Source organism: Morchella importuna (assembly GCF_003444635.1).
Source record: "Morchella importuna strain M04M26 chromosome Unknown Morimp01GS024, whole genome shotgun sequence".
Classification (NCBI taxonomy): domain Eukaryota; kingdom Fungi; phylum Ascomycota; class Pezizomycetes; order Pezizales; family Morchellaceae; genus Morchella; species Morchella importuna.
In genome coordinates this window covers 556,384-568,874 of record NW_025763421.1, presented here as the reverse complement: position 1 = coordinate 568,874, position 12,491 = coordinate 556,384, and the positions used below count along the sequence as shown (strand labels likewise).

The window sequence follows — 12,491 nt, the reverse complement described above, 5'->3', positions numbered from 1 at the left end:
GATTTGTTACAACATTTTTGTGATATGGGACTCCAGGGGGCGGGCCAAGGATAAGACGAACCCTCCCCAATTAAAGATGCTCACTGAATAAAGAAAGAAGCTTCTCAATCGGCATGTGTCTAGAGAGTCAAAATTCTACCTACACCATAACCACCTGCTGGCCAATGCACCCTGCACACTTCCCCTCTTCCGCTTCAGGTCCCTGTCGACGCGGTGCTGCTGCTGCTGCACAAAGACCACAGCACGCATAAGGTTGTGTCCAACGAAGATCGAAAGAGAGAAAAAAAACCCCAATGAAGAAACGGAGAAATAGCCGCAGCGTTAATATAATCGACCGGAGAAACTCTGTCTTCACGTCAGCCAGCGACCGATTAGCGGATCAAATCGATTGTCACTACTATCTCATACCCTGCTCTGATTTATGGTATGGTAACGGGCGTGCGTGCATAGTTTCCAGACCGGAATGAAAGAGGCCCTCGATAGGTGCCAGCCAGGCCCCCAAACAACACTTGGCGGTCCTTCCACCCAATATATAATACTCTAGCAACAACACAACACGGCAGGTCCCCTGTATGTACGTATTTACTAACATAACATTCCTTTCTAGGGTATGTAGTATTTCGCTAACTAAGAGTGGAACAGGGTTTGGAGCCTGGGTTCTTGAACAATATTGGTAATTAAGAAATTACTAGTTGAAATTTGATAATATCATGACATATCCTTAGACGCGAATAATTTCATAGGTCTGTGAGGACTTAGTCATGAGGCAAGCCACTCTAGGGGAAAGGCCACCTTTAATTTTGCCACGAGGCACCAGATATTTGTTTAGCAAGGCACCAAAGAAAGAAACGGCATTTGAACCCCCGGTACCTCTGGTAGCAGTTCACCTATCGTACCACGAACCTTGGAATGAAGAGAAATGCATGGGGAGTTATGATGGTCTCCTGATAGATTGCGGCGCCTGTGGCGCATGCTGAGAGATTTAATACCTGATTACAATCAATATCTTACGAAAGAGCCATAATGGGGCATTTGAATTTAAACTGTTAATAACTCCCCAAATTTCAAAGCTCTTGGCTATTACAATAAACGAATATTTGCGAAGACGCGTTCACCTGAGTCATGTGATATCACTCGGTCCTCGCCAGAATGGCACCGAGTGCTATCGTAAACTGAAAATAGGTTCTCCAAATCTATAATATATTGGGACGGGTCAAAGCCTATGACTTTGACGATATTAAGTCGCACAAAGTCCACTTACAGCTTCGATTCTCGCTACAAGGGTGCCTTCTATAAGAATGCTCGCCCTATAAGGATATGACTTGACTTCTCAGTCCTTATTGGGCTTTTTGAGTACAAATTGACCCTTGCTATATGGATACACGCCTTATATATAAGGATACCGTTTTCTGGTCTAGAGCGTACCACTACACCGAGAGCCGACTGCAGCCGGCCAGCCGCGTGGAAATCAATGTCGGCCCTATAGGGGAAGATGTCTTAAGTCAAATACAAATTCCCAATGCCGTACTAACCACCACAAATACCCCTACAGGTCGATAATACATGCCTTCACATTAACTTAGCCCATAGAAGCCTTGAGACCTTCTCTCTGATACCCTACGCCCTCCAAATAAAGCACCACGCAATACACCGCACCGATACCAGTTGCGTCACAGGAAATCACTCGCCACTCGACCCCACGATCAAGAATACAGACGACCAGCCCCCGAGCCCAGATACACATGCGAGTATGTTCCCTCCACAGTAAGACATCTACTTCTCACATAAATATCGGCATTGCACTCGCACCCCCATACGGAGAGCGCGCAAGGGCTGTGTGGTGAGGCAGCCATTTGTTAGTAGTAGGTGAGCTAGCTGTCATACGCCCCCACCGAGCGTACCGGTACCTACCTCCCAAAACTGCGGTGGTGAAAACAAACCCCGCACTCGACCGCGGGGGATGCGGGGGGGGATGCGGGGAATTAGTAGGCTCGTTCCAACCCGTCCGCTTCCATGCTTCCATGGGCAGCTTGCTGCAAGTACGGGATGGGCACGAGACTAGGGCACTAGTAATCTCCTCGGCTCCTGTGTACGTCCGGCACTTGTCCGTACCGTGCATTCCCAGATCTATTATCGATTAAGAAAGACTGCTAATGCATGCCCAATCTCCGTGGGTACGTGGATGAGGAATTGGTTTCGGACTGGAGGTATATTATGGGGCAGAGGGGGGTTGGCGGGGTAGAGCTCAGTCGATATCCTCGTGGGTGTAGGTTCTTATGGATAAGAAGGCCAGAGTAGTATATATACTACCGCAAGAAGTATCAAATTCACTTGATTCTTCACATCTCCGGACCCCAAATCCCACAGGTACATATTTGTTCAAGACACATCAGCATCATTACGCACCAGCCGAGGGCTGCTCGTTTTTTGTGATCTAGATTTTTTTTACTATTGCTGACGGTACGCATAAATCCCACATAAACCATTCGACGGACATGTAAACATATTAGAATATTTACCCCCTCGAGCTCCACATTATGCTGTTCAACCAAGCCATGAAACAGAGTATCAAGATAAATAAACACAAAAACAATCGGTCTACAGCTTCATTATACGCGTTTACACCCATCCGACAGACGCCCCCTACTAGTACTTAAATAAAGATGAAAAAAGCAAAAAACATGCATCACGATAATCCAATAGAGCATCCCCTTCAAGCTTCCCGCGTATGCATCCCAACCACTGAACAACAAAGCGTTTGCTAGAAAGCGCTTCAGAATTCAGAATAAAATAATGCGTAAGAATACCCGGAAGCCAATTGCTAATGCCAATTGCTAATGCCAACCGCTAATGCCAACTGCCTCTGAAACGCCTTAAATCTCCCCTTGCCCACCCTCCTGACCGCAATCACTTCGAGTTCTCATATCCGTGATATTTCTCATCCGATAAAATAAAGCAAGATAATCGATAAGAAAGAAGAATTGAAGAATAAGTTACCGAGCACTTTAGTTCTTCTTCTCGCCGTCTTCACTGCTGCTCTCATCCTCATCCTCGCTCCTCTCATCCACGGCATCGCTGGTAAGGACATATCTCTTGGCAATCCTCAAAATCAACCACAACCAGAACAGATTAACGGCTTGCAAACTACCAAGAAGAGTAATCGCAACGCTTTGAGCCAAGCCCGACTTGTAAGACCCAGTCTCCCAGTTAAGTTCCCAGGATCCAACATTCTTAAACTCGGTCAAGACACTCCACAGAATTCCCAGGTTGAGGTAATGGCGCATGTAGATCCAAACAAAGATGAAGAAACCGAAGTAGGGCCCGATAAACCAATGATCGAGGTAATTCAATGTCTTCGAGGTAGCAAGGAAGAAATCGGAAATGTCGTGGGTAACAAAGACAGCAAGACCAATCCAGGTGAAGTGGAAACGGTAGCTCAAGGCGATAAGGCTGAGAGTGACCATGTGATGTCCAACAAGCTCTTTGAAATCCTTGCGAGGTTTCTCAAGCTGAAGAAGGAGGACAATGCACTGTTGGAGCCAATATGCAGCCTGGAGGAGATAATAGGCCTTGAAGTCGGCGGTGTGGGTGCGGTGGGGGTATGCTTCGTAGTAAGCAGTGCTGTTGAAGTACCAGATCGGAGTTTGGTACATGACGTATAATCCAAACGGACCAAACACTGAAAAGTAGATTGCCGTATATGACTGCTCCATAAAACGGGATACCTTGGCCTTCTTGGTGATGTTGTTGTAAAGTGCAATTGGGCGGAGGAGCTGCAGCATCAAGAATTCACGAGTGAAGCTGAAGAGGAATGTGTAAAAGAGAACAAACGCCAAATCACGAGGGCCCTTGTCATATTGGTACTCGGTTGGCGCGTGGGAGCTTGGATCAGGAGCAGTACGGTACGAGAGGAATATACAGGCGTGTAGGGGATTGGAGGGGGTGGGGTTAACGGCATAACCTGCTAGAGCGATAATCATTACGAGGAGAGGATTCACTAGCGAGAAGGACTTGTTAGCACTTTGAAGCTCAAATCTAAGCATCTAGGCCATTAAGGGAAGAGTAGGTTGAACGTACACCATGTTTTACGGTAGGATAGCTCCCTGTACCAGGTGAACCAGTTTTCTGGTCGTGATTTTGACATTGACAGCTTTCTCCTTCGCTGTTTTGACGCGGCTCTCTGTTAGGTAAAAAGATTAGCGTCGCTGTTGCGCGTGGCTTAGGGGGTTGGATATTCGTACTTGATCTTTCGTCGTAGGCATCGTAGAAACAGCTGGAGCTGACGTATCGCCCACCCTGATATCCTCCCCTAACGACGACCTTCGCTTGACCGCCATATTGCGCAATTCTTCTTTTTATGTTCCGGATTGAGTTGTAGAAGCTCGTGCGATTTAAGGCTGTCTCGGAGGTGGTTATTGTGACAGCACGCGATGTGTAGTGACCCCTTTGAGAGCTTGAGAACTTGCAGTGGCAACGGAGGCGGCTGAGGTTGCAATGACGAAGCTGTAGAAGGAAAGTTCCCAAGACCGGAGTGATGATTGATTTATTTACAGAAAGGAAGCAAGAAATAAAGCAGAGAAGGGGAGAGAGGATGAGAAGAGAGAGAGAGAGAGAGAGAGAGAGAGAGAGAGAGAGAGATGGGGCTGTAGAAGAAGAATCCTTCTGGAAGAACACCCTGCAACAAAAAATTTAGGGAGAGACGAGGTACACAGCTTACCCTTACCATATCAGGATCGGAACCAGGGGGAATAGATCTCCAGGGAACCAAAACGTTCCGACAACGCTTCTGGATGGGCGTCGACAACGTGTATTCTGGACCAGGGTGCCTGGACCGCTTACGTTCCCGGTAGCTCGGAGCCCGCTTCCCGATTTTTGGTCCACGCGAAACTCGCTCGCGGTATTTATTCAACGAAGCGAAATTTATGTCATGTAGATAGAGTGGTTTCCCGTTTAAATATTCTTGTTTTGGTGTAAAAAACGGATGGTTGATAGTCCGGATACTTACGCGTTGTTAGCCGCGGTTATTTGCACAACTTCTCACTCGACCTGAGTAGTTCTGTAGGGTGATTTGATTCATTAATTGTATGCAACCAGAAGGTTATGAACTCTGTAGGGTGTCACTATGCCTGTGGACTGGTGATGAGGATAACTTACAAATATATATAACTGCAGCTAATTTATAGACTGGGCTTTGTAATTATCGGTAAACGCGTATAAGCTGACGGCGTTGAGTAATCAATGATACAGTCGACGCCTGGAACTACATGTTCTTGTAGATCTCTCGACATGAATTGTGTGTTGCCCGAGAGACATGCACCAGTAAATGCTTTCATGATATACCAGAGTCTGTTTTCGCCTCGTCTCGTTTCGACATGGAACGAAGCGTTTGAGAATCATATGTTAGGCCTGTCACTACGTCATGAAAGGGCCCAGTGCTATTGATATATCACAAACCCTTGAACATCTTTATCGACCTTCCATCGAGAATACAGCTGGTGTACAAAATTGCGATAATTACCCCAGAATTACTTTCAAACCAGGTGAAATTCGAAAAGAAAAAAAAGTTTAATTCCAGCCCCACCACACATGTACACGTATCGGTATCTGTGCACTTATGGAAAGTTCAAACTAAGTACGTCATACAAACAGCGCCGTTCCTTGAAAACCTTAATTCATCCACATGTCCTGTCATTGGAAGTTGGCAGCTAGTGGCTATTAAACACGTAAGTACACATAGACAACGTTACAAGCCTCAGATTTCTGTGTGTTTTTAAGGGACTGCCATCTGTAAGCTTCGACCAATCTGGACTATGTCACTCATCCTCATATCTTGATATCAGTCACTTACTCTATCAGTCAGCTAACTTACCACAAGTGTCTCTATAACCTGCGAAAATGGGTAGGTTCTGTCCATCTGCTGTTTACTCGCTCCCACAGAATTTGACCCCATCCTATTTCAGAACACCAGCTAACGTATACGTAGAAGAAGGAGAAGGACAAGAAATAATGGCCTCTTTGGAACAAGATTGTTGGATAAGACTCAACGCAAATGCACCGTGGAATGACACCGGCGAAGGACTGTTTTCAACCAGAGAGATCGAAATGGGGCATCTCATCTACACAGAATTCCCAGAGACAATCGTCAACCATCTAGATCCCAAATATAGAGACAATGCTGGCGATGGAATAGACTTGTTATACTTCTGTCGGTCCAGCCTGACTCGTGAGAAATACGACGAGGAGCTGAAGTACACACTCCTTGGAAAAAACACAGCGGATATGTTGGTCAAAAAACGGAAGGGTGGGATTTTTGATTGGACAACAGAACTGGAAATGTTAAGTGTCAAGCCAACTTGGGTCAACCACAGCTGCGTGCCAAACATGTACAGGATCGATAGCAACGACCTCATAACGGGCCGACTCAAGTGTCAGTTTTTTGCGTTGAGAGATATTAGTGAGGGCGAGGAGTTGACGATTGCCTACGAAGACGTAGTAGCGTGGGAAAGTGTAAGCACAAGAAGAGCATTTCTTGGGAGGGAGTACGGATTCTTTTGTCGATGCCCGAGGTGTGCTGAAGAAGCCGAATTACGTGACATGGAACCTCTTCGACGTAAGTATCTTAATAACAAGGATCCAACCCTGAATTATATGCTAATATGAATACATATAACTGATAGCGGCCCACATGAATTTGTCGCTACAAATCCGCAATGACAGCAGGCAGATGGATGGCGCTGGAGATCACGATAATTCCCGGTCTCCGAAGACCCAGGACTACAAGCTCCCTAAAACCTATTCTGAGGACTATCTTCATCTCAGACACAGTAAGGCATTGAGCAGTAGTCGTGGACGAACTCGCCTAAGGCTTAAATCCTTGTTTGCAGGCCTACGAGATAGGTTTAACAAGAGTGATATTGCCGAAAATACACTGGCCATGGATTCACATGATTCTCTTGAAAGGTTGGACGAGGAAGAAGAATTAACAGGTGCTGTTGCTCAGCCCGGCTTGCCTTTGTCCATCCGCGAACAGAAGAGGAAGGAGAATAGTACAGTTTGATAATGCGTATAATCATTAATTGCTTGGGGAGAATGTTCGAGGTTGGGGAATACTCGAATACTTTATGGAATTATTTGGGTTGGGGTCTTAGCTAGAGCCTGTGTATAATTACAACGTCACATGGAATAATGTGGAAAGCGAATTGGGAGGAAAGAGATGGTGGGTGGACTCGGGCAGTGCTATAAAGACTTTAATAATAGATATTGCAACAAGGGCTTTTATTTTAGATTAAGGACTTAGTGAAAACAAAAGCCCGAATGGCGTTGATACCACACTTGAGAGTGGGATTGTGAGCTCGACAAAACATCCATGACCCTCCGGGCTAGAAATTGCGCACCTACTACTCACTCGCGTAATGACCGATATGCTACATGCATTTTCTTTGGTTAATAAATGATTATCTCGGAATGCATTCTGTCCTTACGTACATGGTCATGGAGTAGGATAAATTTTCTGCAACTCGTACGAGTTCCAACGTCTAGGTAAACTGTAGTTACATCTTACTTCTGTAAAAATAAAACTTAAACACAATAATCCTATATATACTCCTACTTGTATGCAGCTAGACTAAGGAGGATGTTTCGAATTGGAAGATATATGATATTCACAGCATAGTACCAAATGTAACTATAATACCATCGAATAAGACCCATGGATCAAGAAAGAAAAAAAAAAAAAGAAACAAACAAACAAACGTTATGGGGTACAGGGTATATAGATTAGCAGATAGGTGTTAAGAGACATTGATGTGGCTACGTAGTTGTAAGTACTGGTGAAGCATATGTGTTATATAATTTGGGACCTTATTAAATTAAACTGCGGCACCGGCTTAATCCATGAATCTTTATCACTCTCATCTTCCTTCATAAGAGCAACAAGGCCTCTAGATAGACTCTAGATAATGAGATTTGGATCACAAACAACCTGGAAACGCCTCGGGCTGCAGCATCTACCTAGCACCAGAATTTATAAGTCCTGGGAGGTGTCATTCGTATTCTATGCACTTTATGCATTTTCTCACACTTATCATCCAGTGTAGTTCACGAGGACTCTCGAGGCGAGGTTTGAGGGTGTCCTCGAGATGTCTCGTCCCGGTTGACCTCTGTTCCTGTCTGACCGCGACGTCCAATATCGTTATCCTCGGGGGTCCCCAAGGCAAGAACACATAGTGTCCTCGAGACTCCTTGTTCTTCTTTCTTTCTCTTTAGACCGACCTTGTATGTCATCGAAGACATGTCCTCAAGACAAAAACACAATGATGTTTGTTCTCGTGAACCACACTACTATCATGATCATTGAAGAGCTGGTGTGCTTCAATTGGGATATAATGCGCTCCATAATTTGTTGTTCGGGGGGCCGGCTTGTTGATTCGATTCCAATCTCGCAATTGAATCAAATAATGGTTATGGGTACGATTTAGCGCAGTTTGGAGTTTATTTCTCTAATCGATTCCAACCATACACCGAGTTAGCTCAAGGTACGTTTATATATGGAAGAAGAAGCTACAGGTAGTCTTGAGAATATATGTGGTGCAGAGGAGCTTTCTAATTATCTTTAAATGATCAGTAGCCCGGAGAGTATGGTTCGGCTTGGATTGGTTTCGGATTTTGTGCGGGTTGGTCGGGTGGGTCGTGGTTTTGATTTGGGGCCGCGCCGCGCCGGTAATTGATGATTTGACTATATTGGATTTAAAGCGATAATGATGCAGTTGGGGATTCTGTGCGGGAAGATATGTGTTGAGGATTAGTGCACTAGCGCCAAAATCTGAGGTGTCAATGATACATGTGGCAACCGCCCATTCTATTTCTATGTGAGTAATCCCAATTTGGTCGAAATATTAGAGCCCCCTTCCAACGACTCTCTGCCAACGCCGAGATCTGGACGAATGCTGCAGTACTGCAATTTCTCGTTCTCTTTTTCTTCTTCTTTTTTCCCCTCCATCATGCGACGTTCTCTCCACTCTCACTCTTCGCCTTCTCACTCCTCACCTTCTCACTCTTCATCTTCACCATCACATCCAGACACCAATTCTTGGTGCCCGTTATCAATTCTTTTCTTCTCTTTCTTGTGCTTCGAGTGTCTGACACTAGCGCTCTTCTTTCTCTTCCATAGTTCGTCAACCTTTTTCTATCAACACAAAACTTCTTTTCTCCCACCAACACCAATACCAACAATCTTCTTCTACCATCCTCTCCACAATCCTCTCTACTCTACCATCCTCTCTATCATCCTCTCTATCATCCTCTCTACTATCCTCTCTACTATCCTCTCGATCATCCTCTCGACCATCCTCTCGACCATCCTCTTTAATACCCCCTCCTCCGAACTTTTAAATTCCCCCCACAATCTCACGTCTTTAACCCCCAAATTGTCAACTCAATTGAAGATGACAAACAACGATGAACGCAATGGTCGCAACCACAGCAATTGGAGACGTGAAAGGTCTATATCTCCGAGAGATGTTAGGAACCGATTCAGGTCTAGATCCCCGATAGGCGCCCAGAGAGGAAACGAGAATAGGGCTGGTGCGAATGTATGTATAAACCTAAACCTATCTTCGCTTTATTTTATTCTCTGTTTTTTTTGTTTTTTTTATTTTTTCTATTTTTTTATTTTATTTATATTTTTCTTATCCTGTTTTTTTTTCTTTCGGTTTTTTTTTCAATTTTTCTAATTTTTTCTTATTTTATTCTTTTAAAAAATCTTTCTGTTGCATCATGTAATTGAGCTACGTCTGGCTTGTATCGTGTGGGAGCTCGTCTTAAAACCGAATTTGAAGGAACGATTACTTGGAGAATGTTTTACTAACTCTAGCCCCCAAAACTAGAATCGAAGCAAAAGTCAAAGCCAGAGCCGCACTCTGCAGCAAGAGCAGCAGAGGAACGAAAGGCTCAGGGCTATCCTCCACAGGGTAAACAGAGAGTCTTCTGCAGCCCGGGAAATGAATCATGGCAGGGTACGTACATGTGTTTCTAGCTGTTTTCTCTCTCCGTCATCTATAAAACTGCACGTATATAAAGAACAGAGGCAGATACCCAGTGGCGTCTATATCATTGCGTGCACATATATATAAGAAACACTCACTAATACTCCCAACCCACAGAACCAAGCCCAAAACCAGGCCCAACCCAGAGCGGCCCGCAGACAAAATTCAAACGCTGCTCGTTCCGCCCGCCGGGTCAACAATATCCCTAATTCCGCCCGCACCTCCAACGACTGGATCGCCGACCGCGAACAACAGCGTCGTGGTCGCCGTAATAACTATGGTAGAGTCGAAAACCCTGTAGTCATTGAAGACGATGACGACGAGCAGGAAGATATCCCAAGGCTTGCCCCACCACCTCTTTTACGCAATGCGAATCTCCCAAGATCTGCCCCACCTCCTCTTTTACGCAATGACAATCGCGAGGCCTCGATTATGTCCGAACATTTTCTCTTAGATTCTCCGCGTGCGAGGATTGCTGATGTTGCTCCAGCTGATGTTGCTCCAGCTGATGTTGCTCCAGCTGATGTTGCTCCAGCTGATGTTGCTCCAGCTGATGTTGCTCCAGCTGCCGCGATTGTTGCCCCAGTCGTTGCTCCAGTTGCTGCACCAGCCGCTGCACGAGTGGCTGCTCCAGTCGCTCCACGAGCCGCTGCACCAGTCGCTGCACGGGTCCCTGCTCCAGTTCCTAGGAGTCCAATCCGAGCCTATGCTGTTCGCCGCCGCCCTCCACGACTTTTCGACTTTGCACCTGCCGACTACATTCCTCCTCTCGACTATCTTCGACCGGGCGCACCTGTTTTCTTCGCTGGCCGCCCTGCTCCCCGGGGCGATGATCCTCTTTACCCTCCGTACAGGGGCCCGCTCCAACAGGTGGGACACAACGTGCTCATGGAGCGTCGCAATTTTGGTGAGGGGATGTTTCCGCGCGAGGACTATGGCGAACCGCCGGGGATCCCTTATTACGAAAATGATCTGATGCAGGAGGCTCATTATATCTATGACCCCCCTGCTCGTCCTCCTGTTGCTCCTGTTCATGCTCCTGTTCATGCTCCTGCTCCTGCTCCTGCCCACCCAGCAGTTGTAGCGCCAGCAGTTGTAGCGCCAGCAGTTAGAGCGCCAGCAGTTAGAGCGCCAGCAGGTGGAGCCCCGCCACCAGACCGCCGCCGCCTGCAAGAATACAACGTTCTTCCCCCAGTGGTCAACCTCGGCCTCCCCCAAGAATGGACCCGCATCCACGACGAGACCCTTTCAACGCTCCTCCGCGCCCGCATAGAACCCCACATGGCGCGCTGGCTCTCCATCACAAACGCCAACAATCGTCTACGCGACGCCCGTCCCAACCACCACCACCTTGCACCCCTAGAGATGTTCGAGGGCGATGATTTCACAGACGCCGGCGACGACAATGAGGAGCACGACGCCCCCGAGGTGCCTGAGGGCGATCACTGCAGCACATGCTTGGATAGGCGCGCGAACGTGCAGTTCAACTGCCACGACAGGGTTGGCGGCGAGCCGCACTCGGCGTGCACGCGCTGCGTGATGGAGATATGGCGGACTCAGGTGGGCATGAGTATCGTTGAGCGGGACCTCAATCCGCTGGCGACGTACTTGCTGTGCCCGATGTGTAGGGCCCGCGTCACACAGTTGACGGCGGACAATGAGTTGGGAGAGTTTTCGGAGGCGATGGTTGCCGGAAGATATGTGCCCGTGGCGGAGGGACAGGAGACGGAGTGGGTCTCGGTAAGGCCGTGGATGGCGAGAAGGTCGCAGAAGTATGCGAAGAGGATTGAGAGGCAGATTGCGTTGGGAGGGAGGAGGGGCGCCAGGAGAGTGGGTTGGGCGCCGTATTGAGAGTATTCTTTTTTTTTTTTTTTTCATCTTCTTTTTTCGTTTTTAGATTAGAGGCCTGCATTGTTAGGGTAAATAAAAATTGTTTGTTGTTTGTGAATAGAGATTGTATGTGCTCGAATGTTGCAACCCGATCATTGACCGTGGTGACACAACACCCGAGTGACCGTCTGTGAACCGACATCCTATCATGCCCAACCCCCAGCTTCAGACCTCGATAACGGCCCAAATCCACCGAAAGCAGAACGAGACTTGCCTCCCCCCCCAAAAACCCAACCCGTCGCTCCTCCTCTCCACAACAATCCCCGTCAGACCCGCATCACTGTGGCTCACCACCAGCCACCAGCCACCAGCCACCAGCCACCCGCTGCACCGCACCGCCACCCACACACGCGCGTAGAGTGCTTCTGTCTTTTCGCTACTTCGCACCTTGTACCTGCGACACGAATTCTGTTCACATATCCACGGACGCGTCTCCACAAGAACATCGTGAGGCAAAACTCAAAGATACAAGGACGGGGTTTTTGAGACAGCTCACTCACTCTACCGAGATACAACTCACTGTCTACAACCTCTACTTGAACACCTCTACGAACACCT

The 12,491-nt window shown here is 47.1% G+C and overlaps 3 protein-coding genes across 3 annotated transcripts; 2 read left to right on the top strand and 1 right to left on the bottom strand.

Moving 5' to 3' along the window:
- Positions 1-3,005: 3,005 nt before the first annotated feature.
- On the bottom strand, positions 3,006-4,337 carry LAJ45_07582 (uncharacterized protein; the record flags this gene model as incomplete). Its single annotated transcript, XM_046117138.1, has 3 exons — positions 3,006-3,997; positions 4,078-4,180; positions 4,242-4,337. 3 exons carry the CDS (start codon positions 4,335-4,337, stop codon positions 3,006-3,008), a joined length of 1,191 nt encoding a protein of 396 aa, XP_045969783.1.
- A 1,669-nt stretch (positions 4,338-6,006) lies between these two features.
- Positions 6,007-7,057, top strand: LAJ45_07581 (uncharacterized protein; the record flags this gene model as incomplete). The annotated part of the gene is made up of 2 exons (XM_046117137.1): positions 6,007-6,610; positions 6,678-7,057. 2 exons carry the CDS (start codon positions 6,007-6,009, stop codon positions 7,055-7,057), a joined length of 984 nt encoding a protein of 327 aa, XP_045969782.1.
- Positions 7,058-9,998: 2,941 nt separating this feature from the next.
- LAJ45_07580 (uncharacterized protein) lies at positions 9,999-11,894 on the top strand (the record flags this gene model as incomplete). Its single annotated transcript, XM_046117136.1, has 2 exons — positions 9,999-10,013; positions 10,161-11,894. 2 exons carry the CDS (start codon positions 9,999-10,001, stop codon positions 11,892-11,894), a joined length of 1,749 nt encoding a protein of 582 aa, XP_045969781.1.
- Between the last annotated feature and the right edge of the window lie 597 nt (positions 11,895-12,491).